Source organism: Numenius arquata, chromosome 20 (genome assembly GCF_964106895.1).
Source record: "Numenius arquata chromosome 20, bNumArq3.hap1.1, whole genome shotgun sequence".
NCBI classification, from domain to species: domain Eukaryota; kingdom Metazoa; phylum Chordata; class Aves; order Charadriiformes; family Scolopacidae; genus Numenius; species Numenius arquata.
In genome coordinates, this window is record NC_133595.1 from 174,655 (window position 1) to 194,113 (window position 19,459).

General features: G+C 50.0%; 1 protein-coding gene across 3 annotated transcripts in view; it reads right to left on the reverse strand.

The window, feature by feature from the left end:
* Positions 1-19,459, reverse strand: part of EPHB2 (EPH receptor B2) — a 138,053-nt gene that overhangs the window by 14,768 nt on the left and 103,826 nt on the right. The window contains exons 6-12 of one of the 3 annotated variants that reach the window (XM_074161485.1): positions 14,809-14,933; positions 6,511-6,673; positions 5,296-5,404; positions 5,038-5,105; positions 2,446-2,568; positions 1,785-2,032; positions 927-1,142 (exon numbers count right to left, since the gene is read on the reverse strand). In XM_074161485.1, coding sequence (XP_074017586.1) covers positions 927-1,142; positions 1,785-2,032; positions 2,446-2,568; positions 5,038-5,105; positions 5,296-5,404; positions 6,511-6,673; positions 14,809-14,933 — 1,052 coding nt within the window. Of the gene's footprint in view, positions 1-926; positions 1,143-1,784; positions 2,033-2,445; positions 2,569-4,989; positions 5,106-5,295; positions 5,405-6,510; positions 6,674-14,808; positions 14,934-19,459 lie in introns of all 3 variants that reach the window. The other 2 variants (XM_074161486.1, XM_074161484.1) reach the window with 2 other exon arrangements.

Below are 19,459 nucleotides of genomic sequence, written 5' to 3' on the forward strand. Positions count from 1 at the left end.
AATAGATTTAATAGGATAAGCCCAAATAATTAACAATACTACTAAAGAATTCGTATTGATCCCTATACTAATATAAGATACAAGAATTATACTCAGCCCATTCTATCACAGGAAGCCCTGCACTCCCCCAGGGACAGCCAATGTGGGACACTGCAAGAGCTGCGGCTTTGGGAGGAAGGGAAGGGCTCAGGGCTCCGGCACCAGGGCAAGGAGTTCTCTGGACCCGCCACCATCAAGGGAGAGAGAAACTACGCAGCAAACTTTCTAATTTATATTGAATGTGACGTTCATGGTACGAAATAATCCTGTTGGCAGCTTGGGTGAAGTGCCTGGGTCTTACTTCTCCTCATTGCTGCACCTGGGAAGGCTCAAAAACACCAAGTCCTTGAATCCCACAGAGCCTGGCTGGCTATGAAGTAAAAATTTTCACAAATTCAGACACTAGAGTCTTCTAAAAGTGCAAATTTCCCAATTACCCATTAGAAGAGAAGTTAGTCCTGTGTCGCCCAACCCAGGACAAAGGGCAACATGATTGGACAGTGATGGTAAAAAGTCCCCAGACTTACTGTTCTGGCAACACATCTGCTGGGGCAGCATCACCAAGGACCCCCAACTGGTCCATGCTGGATGGGTATAATGCATCATCCCAACTAAGGGCTTTAACAAGGACATGTATATGTTTGCAGACATGTTTGGAAGAGGCTCAGCTATCCACAGTAATGACTATAGGGCCCATCAACCACCACTGGGCCACTGGACAGGACCTTGCAAGAGAAAAATCTTTCTTGGTTCATTTCATTGATCTTTCCCATCTGGCACCTTATTTCCCTTGTTGGCACCCTGAAAAAGCCACATCAAGGGAGGATCTTCCCTCACTCTCTCACTCTTCACCACCCATCCCTGCCCCTCTGGAAGAGCAGCTTTACCAGTGCACTGGTGTAGGTGGGATCAGAGGTGTCATCCTCCAGAAAACGGGAGAGTCCAAAGTCAGACACTTTGCAGACCAGGTTGCTGTTCACCAGGATGTTGCGGGCAGCCAGGTCCCGGTGCACGTAGTTCATATCGGCCAGGTACTTCATGCCTGCTGCGATGCCGCGCAACATGCCTACCAGCTGGATCACTGTGAACTGCCCGTCGTTTTGCTTAGGGAAAGAGAGGGAAAGGATCCACATAAGAGGAGCAAATTCATAGTCCGCCATGGTCCAGCAAACAGCTAGTAGCCTCTTTCTACACTGCATGTAAAGACACAACTATGCCACAAGTAAGCAAGTTCCCCCTCAAAGCAAGAGGGTGGAGGGTGGAGAGCTCACAGGGGCTAGAAGTCACCTTCAGACACCCTATGGGCATCACTACCAATGGCTGCTGTCATCCAAAGGTGGCGGATCTGCCACACCTTGCACATGAGGGTTAAGAAGGGGCAATCTGTTCTATTAAGCAGGTTATCTCCCTTCAACACAGTGAATTAACCATTTTAAATGCCAACCTATAAATATTTAGACAGAGCAGCTGGAGGTGAAGTCCCACTGTGTTATCCATCTCCACAGAGGCAAATTTGTAAATGCATTTGTGGGCAGGCGCACACGTAACAGATGACAGCTTTGGTGCCACCTGCACGTCTGTTTCTGGGACACAGACCTCTGGACTGTGCAGCGGCTATCCCAGTGGCAGGGGATACTCAGCGGTGAAGAGCACTGTTATACCGATACGGGGAAGGGAACCTTTCCCTCCAGTCCCCCTCTGGCCCAACACAATGTCTGGGGCTGCATGCTCCTGGAATCTCATACCCGCAAGAAGGAGTCCAGTGAGCCATTCTCCATGAACTCAGTAATGATCATGACTGGTGAACTCTTGGTCACCACACCCTCCAGGTGGATGACATTGGGGTGGTCAAACTGCCCCATGATGCTGGCTTCACTCAAGAAGTCCCGTCTCTGCTTCTCCGTGTAACCAGACTTCAGAGTCTTGATGGCCACAAAGATCTCTCTTTTGCCAGGAAGCTTGAGATGCCCACTGCACACCTCACCAAACTCCCCTGCGAACAGAGGGAAACAGGTCAGCCCCCCAGACCTCTGCCTTTCTCCCCGAGGGACCCTGCTCCTATCAGCTCCAGCGATGCCCACCCTGCCCACCCCTGAGCTGACCACCCATCATCTATCTGCTCTGTACTTCTTCCCTCACTCCACACCAAAGATCTCCTTTCAGGTAGACAGATCACTGGTGAGGAGCACTGGCCACTATACATGGGAATTCCTTGTCTCCAGCACTGGATGTACTTGCTCCTACAGCATTGGACCACCTTGCTCCTGCTAGTCCAGGCTGGGGCTAAGTGTAAGACCTTCCTGATACTAGTCTTCCCAGTACACGTAAGGCTAAACCCTCACCAAAGCCTGAAACCACAAAGAAGACTGCTGCTGATGGCCAGTCAGACATTCACAATTCACCTACCTGCCCCGATCACCTGCTCGATTTTGACACAAGAGATATCAATTTCTTTAGCAAATTCCCTGACAGCCTCATTGGGATCTTCGTAGGTGAACGGATCGATATAAATCTTCATCCCTGGAGTCACTGCATAAAGGTGAGGGAAAGAGTCAGACAGAGAGATGCAAATGGAACAACTGATGGCTGGCACTGAGGAAAAGAGAAACCAATTTGTGTGAGGGTCTTTTTGACCTCAGCAAGTTGCATAACCAAGGGCCTGAAGCAGACACAGCAAAGCAGTTTGAGAAAGAACATGGAGAGCCATGTTTGTACAGGACTATTAAAGCTGGATTATAATGAATATTGGCCAGTAAGTCATTGTTGGGGCAGTGGAGGGCTACATCGTTAGCTAGGACTGCAAACTGTGACCACAGAGAACCACACATCCTCTGCAGCAGGATTCAGCTTCAGCAGATTCAGAGGAAAAGCAGAAGCATTTGCTCTTGGGAAATGGTGCATAGGCACATCAGTGTCACACCATGCCTATCATGCTGCAACACTGCCAGGGGATCATTTGCAGAGACTGCAGCTCTGCCCCGCTGGCCTCCTCTGAATGCTGCTTCCACCTCAGCACACCATCCCAGCAGAAGCATGGGAAAGTGGAGGAGACCTGGGCTCAGCACTCAAGACAGGAGATGGTGAAGGTCTGCCTTGGGATGTAAACTGAGGCACATGCTACTCTTGGTTGTCTACATGGAGATCTATAAGGGAGGCAGCTGGTGCTTGGTATTAACGACAGCCACCAAGCCAGATTGACTCCACCACCTGGGTGTCTGTGCCCCTTCCAGGGACAGTGCAAGCAGGAAGGACAGTCCAGTCTGCCCTCTGTTGTCCTGACAGGTTACCTCATGAGAGGCTGGGTTCCCTCTTGGTAGCCTCAACATAGCCAAGACAAGCTGTAGAGGACACTGAGGAAATCGCAAAAGCCAAGCTCTTCCTGCTGGGCAAACCAGAAGACACAGTGATTTGTTTATGTGAAAGGCAATGGCCATGGGACCCTGGTGAGGCTGGACTGCTGATGCCACATCGCACACTATCTACACCATAGGACAGCTTTCACCTGCAGTCCTGCAGTTCTCCCCGTTCCATACTCATTTTGCTGGCCTCTGGCTTGCTCCAAAATTGGGGGTATTTGGACCTCACTAAATAAGGAGCCCAACACAGAACCAGACGCACATGTAGGATGCTGGTAGGATTCAGGGGAGTTGCTGCAATGCTTACAGGCTCCCTGCGCCTTGGCAATTTGCTGACCATAAGCTGTAGCCTTTCCACAGCAATCACTGCTGGGGAGCCAAGCAGGGACTGTGCCTTGGACTGGTGTCTTGAATGACAATGTAGCTAAAAGGCACCCTAGGGCCGTTATCAGTTCATCTCCATCCAGTGGCATTGAGCCCATCCCAACAGTTGTGAAGGCACAGCTTCTAATGCCACCCCAGCCTGGAGCTGTCATGGTATGCACCAGACCCCAGGAGAAGGCGTGAATGTATGTTTACACATGCAGCATGGACTGACACACAACCGAGAGCTGCATTTACATAATCTTTGTTAAAATGTCATTTTTCCTGAGAAGTTCTAGCAATGCAGCCAGCGCCCTGCTGCTCTGACAGAGCCGCAGGTCAGTGCCCTGCCTTTTGGGAAATGTTTCCCAGGTAAATGCGGAAGCAAAAGTGAGTCCTGCGCCGAAACAATACTGATGCTTTCCATTTCCTGAACAAGGTCTAGGTCTGTACAGGAGCAAGGTATAAAAAGGATGGAAATCCTGAAGCTGCACGTATAACATGAGGTAAATAACAACTGAGATGAGAACAAAGCAGGATTATAGCGACAGGTCTCTAGTGAGGGGGGAGAAGAGGGTTGGAGAGGGCATGCGGCCAGGGGTTAGTGAGGGGAAGGAGGATGCACTGGGGTGAGGCAGGGTGCGCAGGGAGGTCCTGAGCAGGAATGCTGGATGTGAAGGAGTGCCTTGCAGTAGACAAGGATGTTGGAAGAGGGAAGCTGCAAGAGAGGGCATGTTATGCATTGTGTTATACACCATATCTCCTAGGATGCTGGGAGAACTGGGATGGGCTCCAGAAAAGGCACCGCGAGGTATGTAGATTCCTGCAGAAGGACAGCATTCTGCAGGACATGGGAAAGTTGGGAAAAGGGTCTCACTGCTGCCCACAAGCTGGGCAACGCTCAGGAATCGGGGTAGCAAGACAAGGTGCGGTGGCAGGGGCTGCCCCGCAGAGAAGGGTGAGGCTTCAGGGGCAGGTGGAGGGTGCGTGTTGGATGTCCCAGGGGTTGGTGGAGCATGCACAGGATCTCACCACATGATTGGCACCTGATAGCACACAGGTCTGGAGAGCACAGACACTACAAGGCAGGGCAGGGACCTAGATCATAGGGAACTGGTGGGGGATCTAGACAGCACAGAGGTCCTCCTGTCTACACATGCACACGCCTGCCCGGCTAGGCGGCCTGAGCCCTCCCCGCACACCACAAGGAATGATGAACAGGAACACAAACCGAAGAGAGAGCGGACCCCCAGGCCTGGTGGGGGGCCGCGGTACGTACTGTGGCCACTGGTATAGTGCTGCAGCTTGTCAGTGTACTCGGAGTCAGCACGCTCAAAGCCCCGTCTTCTGGAAAGAAAGGGAGTCCTGAGCACCAGCATGGGTCCACTGGGGCTGAGAGACGCACTGCAGGGGCATCACTTTCCCCCTTCACCTTCCCGTCCCCATCCTCCTCTCTCCTACCCCTGCCACCCTCCATCTCCAGTCGCCATCCCTTTGCACAGCCCCAGCCCTGGCTTGTGCGCTCAGACTGACCTACCTGCTGCACACAATCCCGATGACGACTACAGCAATGAGGAACACCAGTCCTGCCGCGGAGGAGCCGATGACGAGCGGCAGCTTCTCCTGGATGCTAGTCTGGTACTCAGCTGGCATGCAAGAAAGAGGGAACGGGTTACTGAGGCACAGGATGGGTCTACACTAACCAGTTCATCAAGGTCACAGCGTGGCCCTGAGCACTGCCCACATTTGCATGGCTATTGCTAATGGGCCTCCTGGCATGGTTTAGGTTCAGGACAGCTAGTGCTGTCCCAGGCATGGCTCATGTTGGCTATGACACAGGATGTGCCCCAGTAGGAAGGCTGGATGTAGCTATCCCTCTTGGGTGGGAAAGTTTAGTGCCATGGATGCATGCTGTGCCTTGCTGCTTGGCCTCAAGGCCAGAAAACTGGCTTGGCTTTTTTCATTTAATAGCACAAATCTAGAAAATAGACACCGAGGTCTGCATTTGTCATAGAATCATAGAATCATAGAGTCATAGAATCACAGAATCATAGAATGGTTAGAGTTGGAAGGGACCTTAAAGATCATCGAGTTCCAACCCCCTGCCATGGGCAGGGACACCTCCACTAGAGCAGGTTGCTCAAAGCCCCATCCAGCCTGGCCTTAAACATTTCCAGGGATGGGGCATCCACAACTTCCCTGTGAAACCTGTCCCAGTGCTTCACCACCCTCACAGTAAAGAATTTCCTCCTAATATCTAATCTAAATCTCCCCTCTTCCAATTTAAAACCATTACCCCTTGTCCTGTCACTACATCTCCTGACAAAGAGTCCCTCTCTGGCTCTCCTGTAGGCTCCCTTCAGATATTGGAAGGCTGCTGTGAGGTCTCCCCGGAGCCTTCTCTTCTTCAGGCTGAACAACCCCAGCTCTCTCAGCCTGTCTTCATAGGGGAGGTGCTCCATCCCTCTGATCATCAACACGAAAATCATAACTTTGGTTTCCTCCAAATCCAACTGAGTGGACATGTGCCCATGACAGGTAAGCTTGGCAGAAATTGGCCTGGATTATCCTGCATGGACCACTAAGTGTCAATGCCTCTCTCCAGGTCTTGTCAAGATGAATAAATGCATGTGACTTGTCAATGCACCCTTGAAGGGACTAACAGTAAGGGGCACTTCTGCCAGTGCATCTCCACCTTGTTCAAGTCTCTAGACCCTGTGTCACCCTTATGCAGAGGCAGCTGAAGACTCACCTTCAGTCATGGTCTGGAAATACATCTTGCCACTATACCGGCCATACCCGGCCACAGTACGTGCCCGCACCTGGAAGACGTAGATGGTGCCAGCTTTGAGGTTTTGCACTGCCACAGTGTTGGTGGGGCTCTTCACTGTTGTTGAATTTAACTCACTCAGATCCTGCCAAGAAAATACAAATCTGTCATCAGAAAAATGGGTCCAGAATCAGGCGCTGCATTTCTAGAAGGACGAAGCACAGGAGACCAGGGTAGCGTGGGTGGAGGGACCACCATGGGGAGAGCATGGGCCCGAACAAGCAGGTCATTCCTCCAAGCCTGCCTCTTAGCAGGGAGACACAGAATCAGGAATGGGAGTACAGATATCCCTGGGCTACCCACCACCTCTCAGGAAAGGCTATGATGAAGGTGTTAGCTAGAAAACTCAGGTCGCTTCGCCAGGTCTTGAGCTCAGTGGAGATGGGAACTTCTTCCCTCTTCCGTGCTCACTTTCTCCCAGCACTATCCTTCTTCCTCACTCCCTCTTCCTGTGCCTGATCCAGCCTTAGCACTCTCTCCATTTGCTATTCCCCATCTTCCTTTGCCTGTGCCTGAAAACAGGGTAAAGCCCGCCTGAAAACAGAGTTTTGGATCTCGGGAGAAGTACTGCTACCATCCCCCCTCCCACAACCTGCTTCACCAGGGACCATGGCTGGGTTTTCAAAGCTGGGGAACTGAAGACGGTATTTGAAAGTGACAATGAGATTACTTCCAAATTTCTGTCCTAACCCTTGTGTGCAGTTTTTCTAGCTGAGGACTTGAGCAGCCATATCTTAACAGCATAGATGGTACTGAACTTGTGCAGGTGATGGATCCATCACTGTCCTTAGTAATAACGCCCTTAGCTGAGCATCTGGAAGCATTAGTGGATGGGCCAGGATGTGGTGACCAATCTACAAGAGAATAGGCCGTCCCAATCCCCCCCAGGGTGATAGAGAACAGGTCAACAGAGGAGGATGAAAGATGATACTGAATGCAGTGCTTCCCATGATCAAGGCAAGGAGGCCAGGTGCCTGGCAGCCATGAAGTCCCGAAAGTCAGTGCAATATATGCAATAAATATATTGCAAATATATTGCAATAAAGCAGCAATATATGCAAACAGCACAATGTTTCTGAAAAACAAAAAAAATCTTAGGAAAGCCAAGCTGTGAGTATGAGCTCCCATAAAAGGAGACACAAGCACCGATTTTTGAATCAAATTTCTGTAGCTACGTTGAAAGTGCTCATCCTTTCTGGTAACACCTCTGATCTGGCAGGTCAGGCTGCTTTGGCAGGATCACTTGTTGGAACATGTCAGCTGACAGCTCAAAATCTGAGCTGACTAGTTTACAAGCCAGTTCCTGAGATCTACTAACTTCAGGTCACTTACAAAGGGCTCAGCAATCCCAAGAACTCCCACCCCACAGACTCACCAGGGAGGTGAGATAACTTCATGAGAAGTAGGCAGGAACTGGCAGAAGGAAGAGTCATAGACTCATAGAATGGTTTGGGTTGGAAGGGTTAAAGATCATCTTGTTCCAATCCCCCTGCCCTGGACAAGGAGACCTCCCACCAGAGCAGGTTGCTCAAAGCCCCATCCAACCCGGCCTTGAACACCTCCAGGGATGGGGCAGCCACAGCTTCTCTGGGCAACCTGGGCCAGGGTCTCACCACCCTCACAGCAAAGAATTTCTTCCTGAGATCTCATCTCAATCTCCCCTCTTCCAGTTTAAAACTGTTCCCCCTCATCCAATGGCTCCCCTCCCTGATCAAGAGTCCCTCCCCATCTCTCCTGGAGCCCCTTTAGAGACTGGAAGGGGCTCTAAGGTCTCCCTGGAGCCTCCTCTTCTCCAGGCTGAACAACCCCAACTCTCTCAGCCTGTCCTCACAGCAGAGGGGCTCCAGCCCTCCCAGCATCTCCATGGCCTCCTCTGGACTCGTTCCAACAGGTCCGTGTCCTTCCTGTGCTGAGTCAGACACATAGTTTGTGCAATCCCATCAAGTGGGACTGAGGGTGTAATCAAGGGACTGGGCTTTTGTCTCAGCTGTGAAACTCCACTGGGTAGGCATGGAGGGACTTCTTCTTGTCCTGTGCTACCATGAGATCAGAGTGAAATTCCCAGCAAGGAGCAAAGAATCCACTCCTCACCAACTTCTTCTGCAGTGGACTCCTGAAGGACAGAGGGTATCAAAGAGGCAATCAAGCAGAAGTTCCCATATTCTGGTGAACGAAGGTTTCCTCACACAAAGATGCAAGTTGCAGAGGCTGTTGCTTTGGCTGCCTGCGGGCAACAGTGAAGTAGAAATCAATGGAGAGTCTTGCCCCCAACTTTGCACACCCATTGCCCAGAGAGGGCTGTGTCCTCAGCCGCCTCAGCTGCTGGACCACAAGATGAGTCAGAGGTTGTCCTGCCCACCAATAAATGATGGAGTTTGCCTTTGGGGTCTGCTGATCTCCTTTCTTTTCGACTCTGCACATTGCTAGCCATCTGGTGACTTTGCTTTCATGTTCATTCACTTCTGAGAACAGCACTGGGGCCTTCACTCAGAAGCTGTGGTACCAGACGCTGCTGCCACTCTAATGTGGCAACATTAGAGGCCCACAAAGAACAATCATTCACTATGGGGCTCCATACAGCAGACCGTGTTGAACCAATGTCCTCCTCTTGTTCCTGGGATAGCCTAGCACTTTCTCAATTAGTCATCTTGCTGGAGCAGAATTTCAAGTGCACTGGCATTTGCAAGATGGATTATACTCATGTCCTGGGTTTGTGCAGACTATTTGCCTCACAGCTGCAAAGCAGCTGAAAGACAACATTCATGGAGTTAATTTCTTCTTGTATTAAGCTTATGATTGAGCGGTGCTCTGGTGTGGACGGCTGGTAAGAGAGTGGTCTGGCAGGAATGTGCTTCTCCAAGTGTGCAGTCAAACACAGAGGCCTGGAAATGCCGACAGCAGATCATTCTGCAGGGTAATGCAGAGCAGCTCTCTAAGTGCCTGGGAGACCTCCACTATTAACAATGTTCAGGAACAGTTTTCTCTTCTAAAAACTATAACATCAGTTTTATCCATCTGGATCTGGTGCTGAAGGTGCCTGGGTATCACTGGGGTGTTTGGGAATTAGACTAATAACAATGAAAAGCTCTAGTACAGATACACAGACAAGAAAGATCAAGAAAAGATGAGCATGCAGAAAACTGATTGCCTTGTTTGTCTGATCAGGCCTCAGCACTGCCTTGGACCTCTCCCAGGCAGGCTAGGAGAGAAATAGGTCAGGAAATGTTAACAGTTTTACTGCTCAAGGGCTTGGATGAATCCTTCCAGGCCCTTGGATGGCACTAACAACACAGTTGTTTTAAAATAATTTGTCTGACTGTTTGAGGGAACCTCATCGCTGCTCCTGGAGGACTTTAAATGGAATGAGATGGGCGTGCTTACAAGTCAGGTTATAGCCTGGGAAATGGATGTCTGTCTATCTCAGAAAGGTGTGCTCATGTGGGAACTCTCCTTTAATCCCAGACCAAAAGGAAAGAGCATTTACACCTCTTCACCCTCTCTTATCAGACCTATTCTTTCCCCTTGGCATATTGCTCAGCCATCACCTCTCCAGAAATTCACATCAAACACTTCTGCCCTTTCACCCCTCTGGGCTTCTCCAGCAGATTCAGGGCATCCCAGGTAGTTTAAAGTCCAAATGCCTTTGCTGTTTCTCCCAGCCTTGTTTTTTGCAGAGGTTTGGTGGTTGGTTGGTTGGTTTTTTTTCTCCCTGCTGATTTTGGTTTGAGTTTGGAAATCCTAATTCAAAATAACACACGTCTTATATCCTCATAGGTTTGATTTTGAGTCCTCATCTGGTTCCTCTACCCCTAAGCCAAATTTGAGCTGAAACTGAAGTCTGATCAACAAAGAGTTTCTTGAAACATGGATAGTCTGTGATACGCTCGAAGGATTTGCAAAAAATTATTTCTAAAAAGTCATGTTTTATCAGCCAAAAAAAAAACCAAACCCAAAGAAAAATGCCAGCTGAGTTAATTTGGCAGACAGCTCCTCTGCGAGTCTGCACAGCCGCACTCTGCTGTGGTTCCTGAAGCAGAGTCACACAGACAAAGCTAGTCCAAGGCTGTGGGCCAAATCATCACACACATCTGAATTCCAGCCCCCATGTGATCGAGTGCATTAGGAGGGATGCTCAGATGTAGTAACAGGGTCCTGCTGGGCATGGATCCATGGGGTCCACAGCTCCCAGACTCTCATGAGGACCACCACTTGTATGGAGATCTCAAGAGCATGTGCCCTCCCAGCAAGGTATCTGATCAAGTGCGTTGTGGTAAGAGTGTCTGGATGCTTCATAAGAAAACTGAGCCCTGGATAGAAGCAGCGCGGACCCTGGGCAGGGACTGGGATTGCAGAAAACCTAATGCAGGGCTCCCTGGCAAGGTTTCCTCTTAATCTTTCTGATCTCATGGTTTTCCCCAGACAGAGCCCCTTCCAAGGGTTTGGGCAGCATGGGGGGAAGGAATATCCCAGTTCTCACTCCACCCTGGGGACAAGTGTTACACACCAGGCAGCAGCTTTGGCCTCAGGCTCAGGGATGCTGGTGTCCCAGCACTGCAGGCTGGAGACTGGGAAAGTCCTCTAAGTCAGCCCGGGAGCAGTATTTCCAGCTGTCCTTGGTATGAGCCCTGGTGACACCCAGTTCTGAGGATGCTGGGCTCCTTGCCAGAAGCTTCTGGGCACCATGAAGGCTACAGCCAGCTCTACTCCCATCTCCACCTCCATCATCGGCTGCCACAGGTTGCCTCTCCCCCACCCTTCAGGCCCCTGGCCAACCCATGCCCTTTCACCAGCACTGGTTGGAGACATCAAAGAGATCCTGTGCCTCCTAAAACATTTGCATTGGTGACCGAACGTGGCACAAGGAATGGGCTGAATGTCTTCAAACGATTACAAAATGGGTAACTTATCGCATAACCTAAGCCAAATCATCTTGCATGAGAAGGAGAGATGATTATTCTTTGCAGGGCTTGACATTGCAGTGGGTCTCCAGTTCCCACACTCAGGGATGAATTTGGCAACTTTGGACAAAAACTACTATGCCCTTTCTAAATGAAGGCAACACTCACTTTTTTTAATAAGAAACATTGCCAGGTGCCTCTTGGAGGTAAAAAAACAATACACTAAAGAGAGGACCATAGAGAGCAGACACGTCATTCAGTGCGTAACAATGTGCATTGATTTGCTCTAACTACATGTGAAAGAAAATCATAACACTGCCTCTGTACAGGCATTTTAATAGCATCTAATAATAGAAATGTTATAAATAATCCATGAAATGGAAACAAAAATATAACTTTGTTTCAGGTATTGTGAACAGCTCTTTTCTGTTAACACTAAAACACTTATTGCATTTTTTTTTTTAATTTATGTCTTCATATAGAAGAGAATCAATTCAAAATGAAGGGCCAAAACACTTTTTATACAAGATGCGTATGCTGCTATTCTTACATTTGAACTGTTTTCATGCTAATAAAATATAATTTTCTACTGGGGAAAAAAAATTCCACTAGAAACAACTTAACTAGCTCCAGAGATATTTTCTGAGCATTCACATCCATATGGGACAGTTTGCAATGAAACATTTTGGAAGAACATCACCTCTGTACAGACTGGCAGTTGAGTGAGAACACACCTGGGATGTGTCACACACCCCATCCAAATTGCAGCACTGATGGGAAGCAGGGGAAGAGCCTGGCATATTCAAAGCTCTGCATTTTGGGATTGTTCCCAGGGACCAAGTGAATGGCTTTCAATTGCAAAACTCAGCACTGCAGTGGCCAGACTAACATGAGACTCAGTTCTGTCAAGTAGGCAGAGAAGGATATAGTGTGCAGAGGGCTCTTGACTGACCAGCTGAAGCATATGAAGACCTTGGCTTGACTACTGATGGATCAGACCTTGAGTGTGCAACTGGGATTTCAGAGTAAAGGCTAACACACAGAGAGGAGTTTCGGGAGAGACAAATCCACTGCCAGGCCCTGCCTCTAGCTCTTGGTTATTCAACTTCTTTTTCAACCTTTTTCCAAATCCTCTGAGGTTTGCTTGCTGTGGGCCTAAGCTTTGACCCAAAGATTCCTTTCTCAGAATGACTTAAACCTTGGTTGGGGACAAGATAAAGACACACCTTTCTTCTTCAACCAAAGCACCAACAAAAAATATACCAAGAGGTTCAAATGATTCTGCCTCTCTCCTCTGCTCTGGTGAAACCCCACCTGGAGCACTACGTCCAGCTCTGGAGTCCCCATCACAGGAAAGACCTGTTGGAACGTGTCCAGAGGAGGCCACAAAAATGATCGGAGGGATGGAGCACCTCTCCTATGAGGAAAGGCTGAGAGAGTTGGAGTTGTTCAGCCTGGAGAAGAGAAGGCACCAGGGACCCCTTATTGCGGCCTTTCAATAATTAAAGGGGGCTTATAAGACTTTTTAGCAGGGCCTGTAGCGACAGGACAAGGGGCTTTAAACTAAAAGATGGTAGATTCAGAACAAATATAAGCTCATGGCCTTGAAAAGTCCTTTCCAAACCAAACCATTCCATGATCCCTTTTTGAGAATTACATACATCTTGGTTGAGGAGGAGATAAAGACTTGCCTTTCTTCTTCAACCACAGCGCCAGCAAAAAAACATATACTGAGACTTTCAAATACTAGGGCAGAGAGCACCTCAGCACCAGCATGCGGGGTGGCTTGTGTTGTCCTCTTTGCCAGGGCTAGGGCTCCACCTGAGAGCCTGCTGCCGTGAAAAGCATTGTCTGAGTGTGTCCTTGGCCACTCGTCCCCATCATCAGGGACACGCTGGGCCCTAAGCTCTGATGATGGGACAAGCAGATGCTCACCTTGTGGCTGTCTGCAAAGACCTGCCACAAACAGCAGCCTCCTCTTCAGACAAAAATTCCCTTTATTTACAGCGTCCTCCAGAAAACAGAGGGGACAGGGAAGAAAGAAAGTGGGGGAGAGATTAAGAGAAAATAAGAGGAGGAGAATGAACTCCCTGAGATCTTGTGTCTACTTCAGGGGTCCTCGGGGAAAGGACCCCTCTCGCTTTCCAGATCTGTCTTGTTACCTACTCATCCATCTTGCCACATACTCTGGGATCATTTCCGAGGGTCAAATAAATGGCTGTGATTTATGCAATATAGGTCAGGACCTATTTAACAGCTTACAAAGAAGTTCCCCCCCCCCCCCCATTCTCCCTCTGGCTCTTGGAGATGAGAAAATAGGTCACAGGCAGGCAGTGGGGGGGGGATTAATAATTTCTTCCGGCAGCTGCTGGGAAAAATATTTTCAGTTCCATTTAATCATAAAGATTTTAATTAGTTAGTTTGCAATTTTTAATGTATAGTTTATAAGCTCTTGTGTAAGGGGGCAGATTCCTGGAAGGAGAAATCTCCTGCTCCCCACCTCCCCTGGGTAGCACAGATGAAGTCCACCAGCCAGGCATAGCTTGGCAGGTCCTGGAATCAACATCAACATGGTGTTCAGGTCTCTCAGCAGCCACACAACTCCAGCCCCATGGCACGGACACCCTGGCACAGCCCTGGCTTACAGTCCCTCTGCTTGTCTGGGCAGGGGGGAGGTGAAAGGGGCATGTTCCTCAGGGTTGAAAGAGGCAGAACTGAGGGACCCCTTCACATCAGCCTCCCCACACTCCACAATGCAGCATTTACCCTCCGTGGGAGCATGGGACAGCTTCCCCCTGGTACAACACCCGGATATAGGTGTTCAGGCTGCTGCCCACAGACACCAAACCCACCTTTGGTGTAAATGCACTGATGGACAGCATTACACAAAATCTCAAAGGCTGGGCACTCAGCTAGTGTGGTCCAGCCTGGGACTGGATGCTCTGTGACATCTCCACCATCCCCATTGCCCACCTATGCCCTCATAGGGGAAAGGGAAAAATTATACCCTGGACCCTGGCTACCCAGATCTCTCTGCAATGGGTCCACTTGTCACAAGTACTGGAAAGGTGAAGGGAGGAGAAGCTCCTCCTGAAAGATCAGTAGATTTTACACAGCTACAGTGTCTACACAGGGTCATTGGAACCACCACTGGCCTCCAGCGGGCTGACAGTCACTGCCACCCACATGGCAAACTGCAGCAAGGGAAATAACCTGTTTGATCAACCAACTGCTGTAGCTGGTGTTATACCCTTACGCAAAGCTTTGCACCACCTCCTTGCCCAAAAACGTGTGGCCGAACCCTGCCAAGGTCCTGCAGTACCTTCTCATAATATTGCAGCTCATAATCCAGGATGACTCCGTTGGGTTGGTCAGGCTGAGACCATGAGAGGGTAATGCTGTCCACGGTGCGGCTGACCTGGTGCATGATGGACACAGCTGAAGGAGCTGGAAGAGAGAGCGAGAGAGAGGCCTCAGTCAGACACCTGCACGGGCACGACCTGTGTTCCCTGGCGGGAGGCAGGCCGGGTGTGTTATTGCTGTTTGGAGCTGCTGAATTCACTTCCAGCAGTGGCAGGGCTCTCCACAGGTCAGGAGATCCTGACTTTTGCTGTCTGTAGAGAGCAGTTAGGGGATAATAAAATGCTTCCACCGCTCACTAAGAGTTTGTAATTAGAAGCCATGTAGGGCAGCACCTCAGGTGGGAAAACAGATCATTCCCAGGCAAAATGAGCCCAGGGTTGGAGCAAACACAGCCTCATTCCCCTGGAAAAAGCCCTGCCAGCCCAGCAACATGCAATCCTCCCTGCTTGCCATGGGGAAATAGGGGGTTTTGTACTTAGACATTTGCATAGAGAAGCTTTGTACGGCATGGGCAGACGCAGGAAGCAAGCAGCTCCTCTCCGCCTCAGTGTGCTGGGTCTGCAAGTTGCAAATGCCAATCAAGGGAGGTGTATTCAGCAGCCTGAGCACGCAACGCAAACCTGACCTGACATGCTGACAATGGTGAGTCGCCCGCCTCGTCGGAGTGCCCTGGAAATAGCACACCCACAGACGCCACTTGTCCCACTGAGCACAATAGGACCTTCCAGCAGCTCCTCAGACAAGCCAGCCAGCTGTCCACCCCTCCTGCTTCCTGGCCTTGACTACGTGGCTTGACACGTGGCCAGGTAGGAGCAGTGCAGTCCCGGCTGGTGCCACTCCGTGGGAAAACTGTCCTCCAGGGACCTGTGCTAACAAGTCCATGGGGCAGGGACCGTGGCACAGAGCTGCCAGCTCCCTGGGAAACTCTGACCAGCTCAAATCCTGCTCTGTGGACAGGGTCAGGTGCTTTCAATCCGCTTGGCTGGGGTATGGAGAGCAGAGATGCCACAGCACACAGGTCTCAACCGACAGCCCCCCGCGCTGGCTGGGGGGGCTGACACACACACAGCCCCTGCTGCCTCCTCCTCACTGTGTCCCAGAGCATGTACCGCTGCCCACCCTGCGCCCAGCACTGCCCATGCAGCCTCCATGGACCTCAGTCCGGAAGCCACCCCAGCCCTCACCCAGTGCCAGCCCAGCCTTGGGAGCACTAACTCCAGCCCAGCGTTAGCCCTGGCACACCTGGCAGCACAGACTCACTGCTTCATCAGCTTCAGGGCAGAGGAGAAGCCTCAGGGGTGGGAGAGGACTGGAAAGTGGTAGTGAGAAAGCTGCTCCATTGCTAGCATGCCAGGCCTGGATGCAGAGAGGCTTGCACTCAGACCAGGTTTAACCCTTTCAATATTCATGGAAGAACAACTCATTTGACAGCTCTGAAAAACAGCTTGGAGGAGCAGCACACAAAGCAAAGCGCCTTTCACCCATCTCCCAACTGGTTTCCCTTGGCATCACAAGCAGCAACAGAAACTGTGCTGGCTGAGGACTGCAGACACGGCAGGGGTTGGACTGCACTACTTGGACCAGCGTGGCTGCAGCATGTTCCTGCTCATCACTGTAATGAATTACACCTGAGCAACTCCTCTCAAAATACACCAATAAAAGCCATTTTTCTGATCCACTGTCTGCCTCTTCACTATTCGGTTTCTGGATTCAGAGCACTGTAGCTCCCAGGATGTCCAATGCCTGTGTGCCAGAAGGAGTAGGTATGGGTAAAGCAAAATCTGCCGCCACACTGCTGCACCATTTCCCTTCATCTCCCTGGGTTTCCTCACCCTTGAAGGAAGGTGCAATGCAGGTTAGCCTCAGCGAGGTGTTGGCAATCTCTGCTTTTGTCCATCACTTACTAAAACTGAATGAGGGCAGTGAAATTCCATCACTGGAAGTGTTCAAGGTCAGGTTGAACAGGGCTTTGAGCAACCTGATCTAGTGAAAGATGTCCCTGTTCACCACAGATGGGTTGGACTAGATGATCGTTAAAGGTCACTTCTGACCCAAACCATTCTATGATTCTAACAGATACTGAGACCAAAGCCTCACCTCCTCCTCACCACCTCAAATGCCAATCCCTCCATCTATTTCTGGTTAAGCCAAACCTCATTACCACCAGTCTGAAACTCCGCATCATCTCAGACCTTCCCTTGCTCCGTGGCTTACAGCACTGCTTCCCTCCTGCCTTAATGCCCCAGTCCCACCATTTCAGGGCCTATATTTACAGACTCCTGGGTTTAGTTGCTCGTGCTGGTGTTAAGATAAAACACAAGTGACATTTCTGGAGCCCATCAGCTCTTGCCAGAGCTTGCTGCTTCTTCATCGACACAGATTTCATAGGCTATCTGTAATCTCCAAGACAAACATCTCTCTCTCTGTGGAGAAAGGCCTTGGAAGGAAGATGTGACCAAGCTACAGATGGCCCTGCCACAGGGATTGGGACTGGACTGAGTATGCAGCCCGTGGTCTCTCTGACACATCTGAGCTGCATATGCTCTGGGAACTGACTCCACACTCATACAGGCTGTTCCAGGACAGGCGCTGCATACACCCAGACCAATCCCACAAAACTGGGATGTGGCAATGTCCCATAATTTAAGCACAGGTTCAATGGTTGACCTTGCAGCTGGAGAAGCTCCTCAGCTACAGGTCCCTCCAGGTAGGAGTGAGGTCCCTGGGATGCTCTTCTCCCACTTCCCTGCATGTGTGAATCATTTCTGACCAGCCATGGCCCAGGCAGCTCTGTACTTGGGGAACCTGCCCTCATCTGGCTCAGAAAAAAAGAACCAAATGGATGAGGTGGGGCTCATCTAATGCGACTTAATGAGGCAAATACACTCCGTGTTGGGGAGGAGGCAGGCGAGATGAATGACTATAGCAACTTCAGCACTTTTCCTACACCTGGGGCAAAGACTGTCTCTGGATAGGCAGGAACCTCCACTATTGCATCTTCTCAGTAACTGCTCTTGTTATCACAGACATCAAGGAAATGCACAATAATAAAACCACAGAAAGCTTTAGGTTAGAAGTGACCTCTGGAGGTTTCTAGTCCAACTGGCTTGCAGAGTAATTTCAAAGTCAGATCGCTTTGCTGAGGACTATATCCAGTTGAGATCTGAACATGTTCAGGGATGGGGATCCCACAGGCTCTCAGAGCACCAGTCCCCAGCTGCCTCGCTCTTGTGGGGAAGAAGCCTTTCCTCACGTCCCATTGGAACTTCCCTCATTGCACTTTGTGGCCATTACTACTGTCCTCTCACTGTGCACCTCTGGGAAGTGTTTGGCTCTGTCTTCTCTTTAAAATCCCTTTTGAAGTGGAAGATTGTAGCTAGATGCCCCTCAGCCTCCTCCTCTCCAGGCTGGCCAAATCCAGCTCTCTCAGCTGTCCTCACATGTCTTGCGCTCCAGCCCCTGGCCCATCCTAATGATCCTCCTGCCAGACCTGCTCCAGTTTGTTGATGTCTCTAGAGTTCTGGGGAGCCCCAAAGCAGACACAGTTCCCCAGATGTGTTCTCATGAATGCTGAGCAGATGGGAACAACCACCCGCCCCCAGTTTTTTTGCCTGTGCTCTTGCTAATGGAGCCCAGAACACTGCAATGCTACAAAACCTGGTCCTCCTCACACACCTTCACCACAGGTGAGGGCAACAGCTTGTGCAAAGAGAGGCTCCCAACTCTGTAAGGGATGGGCTGGGTCTGGATGTCTGAGTTTGAAAGCAGTTTAGTGGAGTAAGCCAGACCTCAGAGTGACTTTCTGAAATCTAGTCAGAAGGAAAAGCTTCTAACGCTCAGGCAGCTGGTATCTGACAGCTCTCGTACCCCGGAGCAAAGGATTCCTTCACAGTCAGCTGCAAAGGTAGAGAAGACCCATGAGTTTCTGACTCTTTACCACTTCCAAGGCTGGAAGGTCCTGCTTGCAGTTCCCTGCTCTACCCCTAAGTCCATATGGGAGACCTTGTACCTCCACATTTTCCCCTTGCGCTGTAATTTTCTACCTGGAAAATGAGGCCAGCCATCCTGTCTCTTTTTCACTCCCTGCCTGTCTTACCTAATTTTACTGAGCACTTCCAGAGGCAGAGACTGGGCTTAGGAGCTTGGTCCCCCAGCAGTATCTAATGCATGTAACATAATAGCTAAAAAGGAAGTAGATGAAAACAGTTAAAGTGAACACAAAGAGCATCCAATCTGGGATAGTGCCACTCGGCAATACTCTCATCGCAAGGTGTGCTCCAGCTCTGATAGAAGCATCAAGCGCTTTGTGACCAGCCTGAACTACAATGTAAAAAGAGTTTTTCTGCCACTGGACATGGTGAAGTGACAAACACAACTGACTGTGAGAGTCACAAGTGACTGTGAGAGATATGTACTTTCTGACACGTGATGAACTCAACTGAGAAAAGACAGTAAAAGTCTCAAAATATCTGAAGTGACTTTCCTGAACTGTTGTTTCTGAACAATCTAGACATAGGTTCCCTCTGTTGGGTTTCTGGGTATTTCAAAGCAAAGATTTAACAAACTGCAAAAAGGACCAAAATAAAAAATAATAATAATAAAAAAGATCT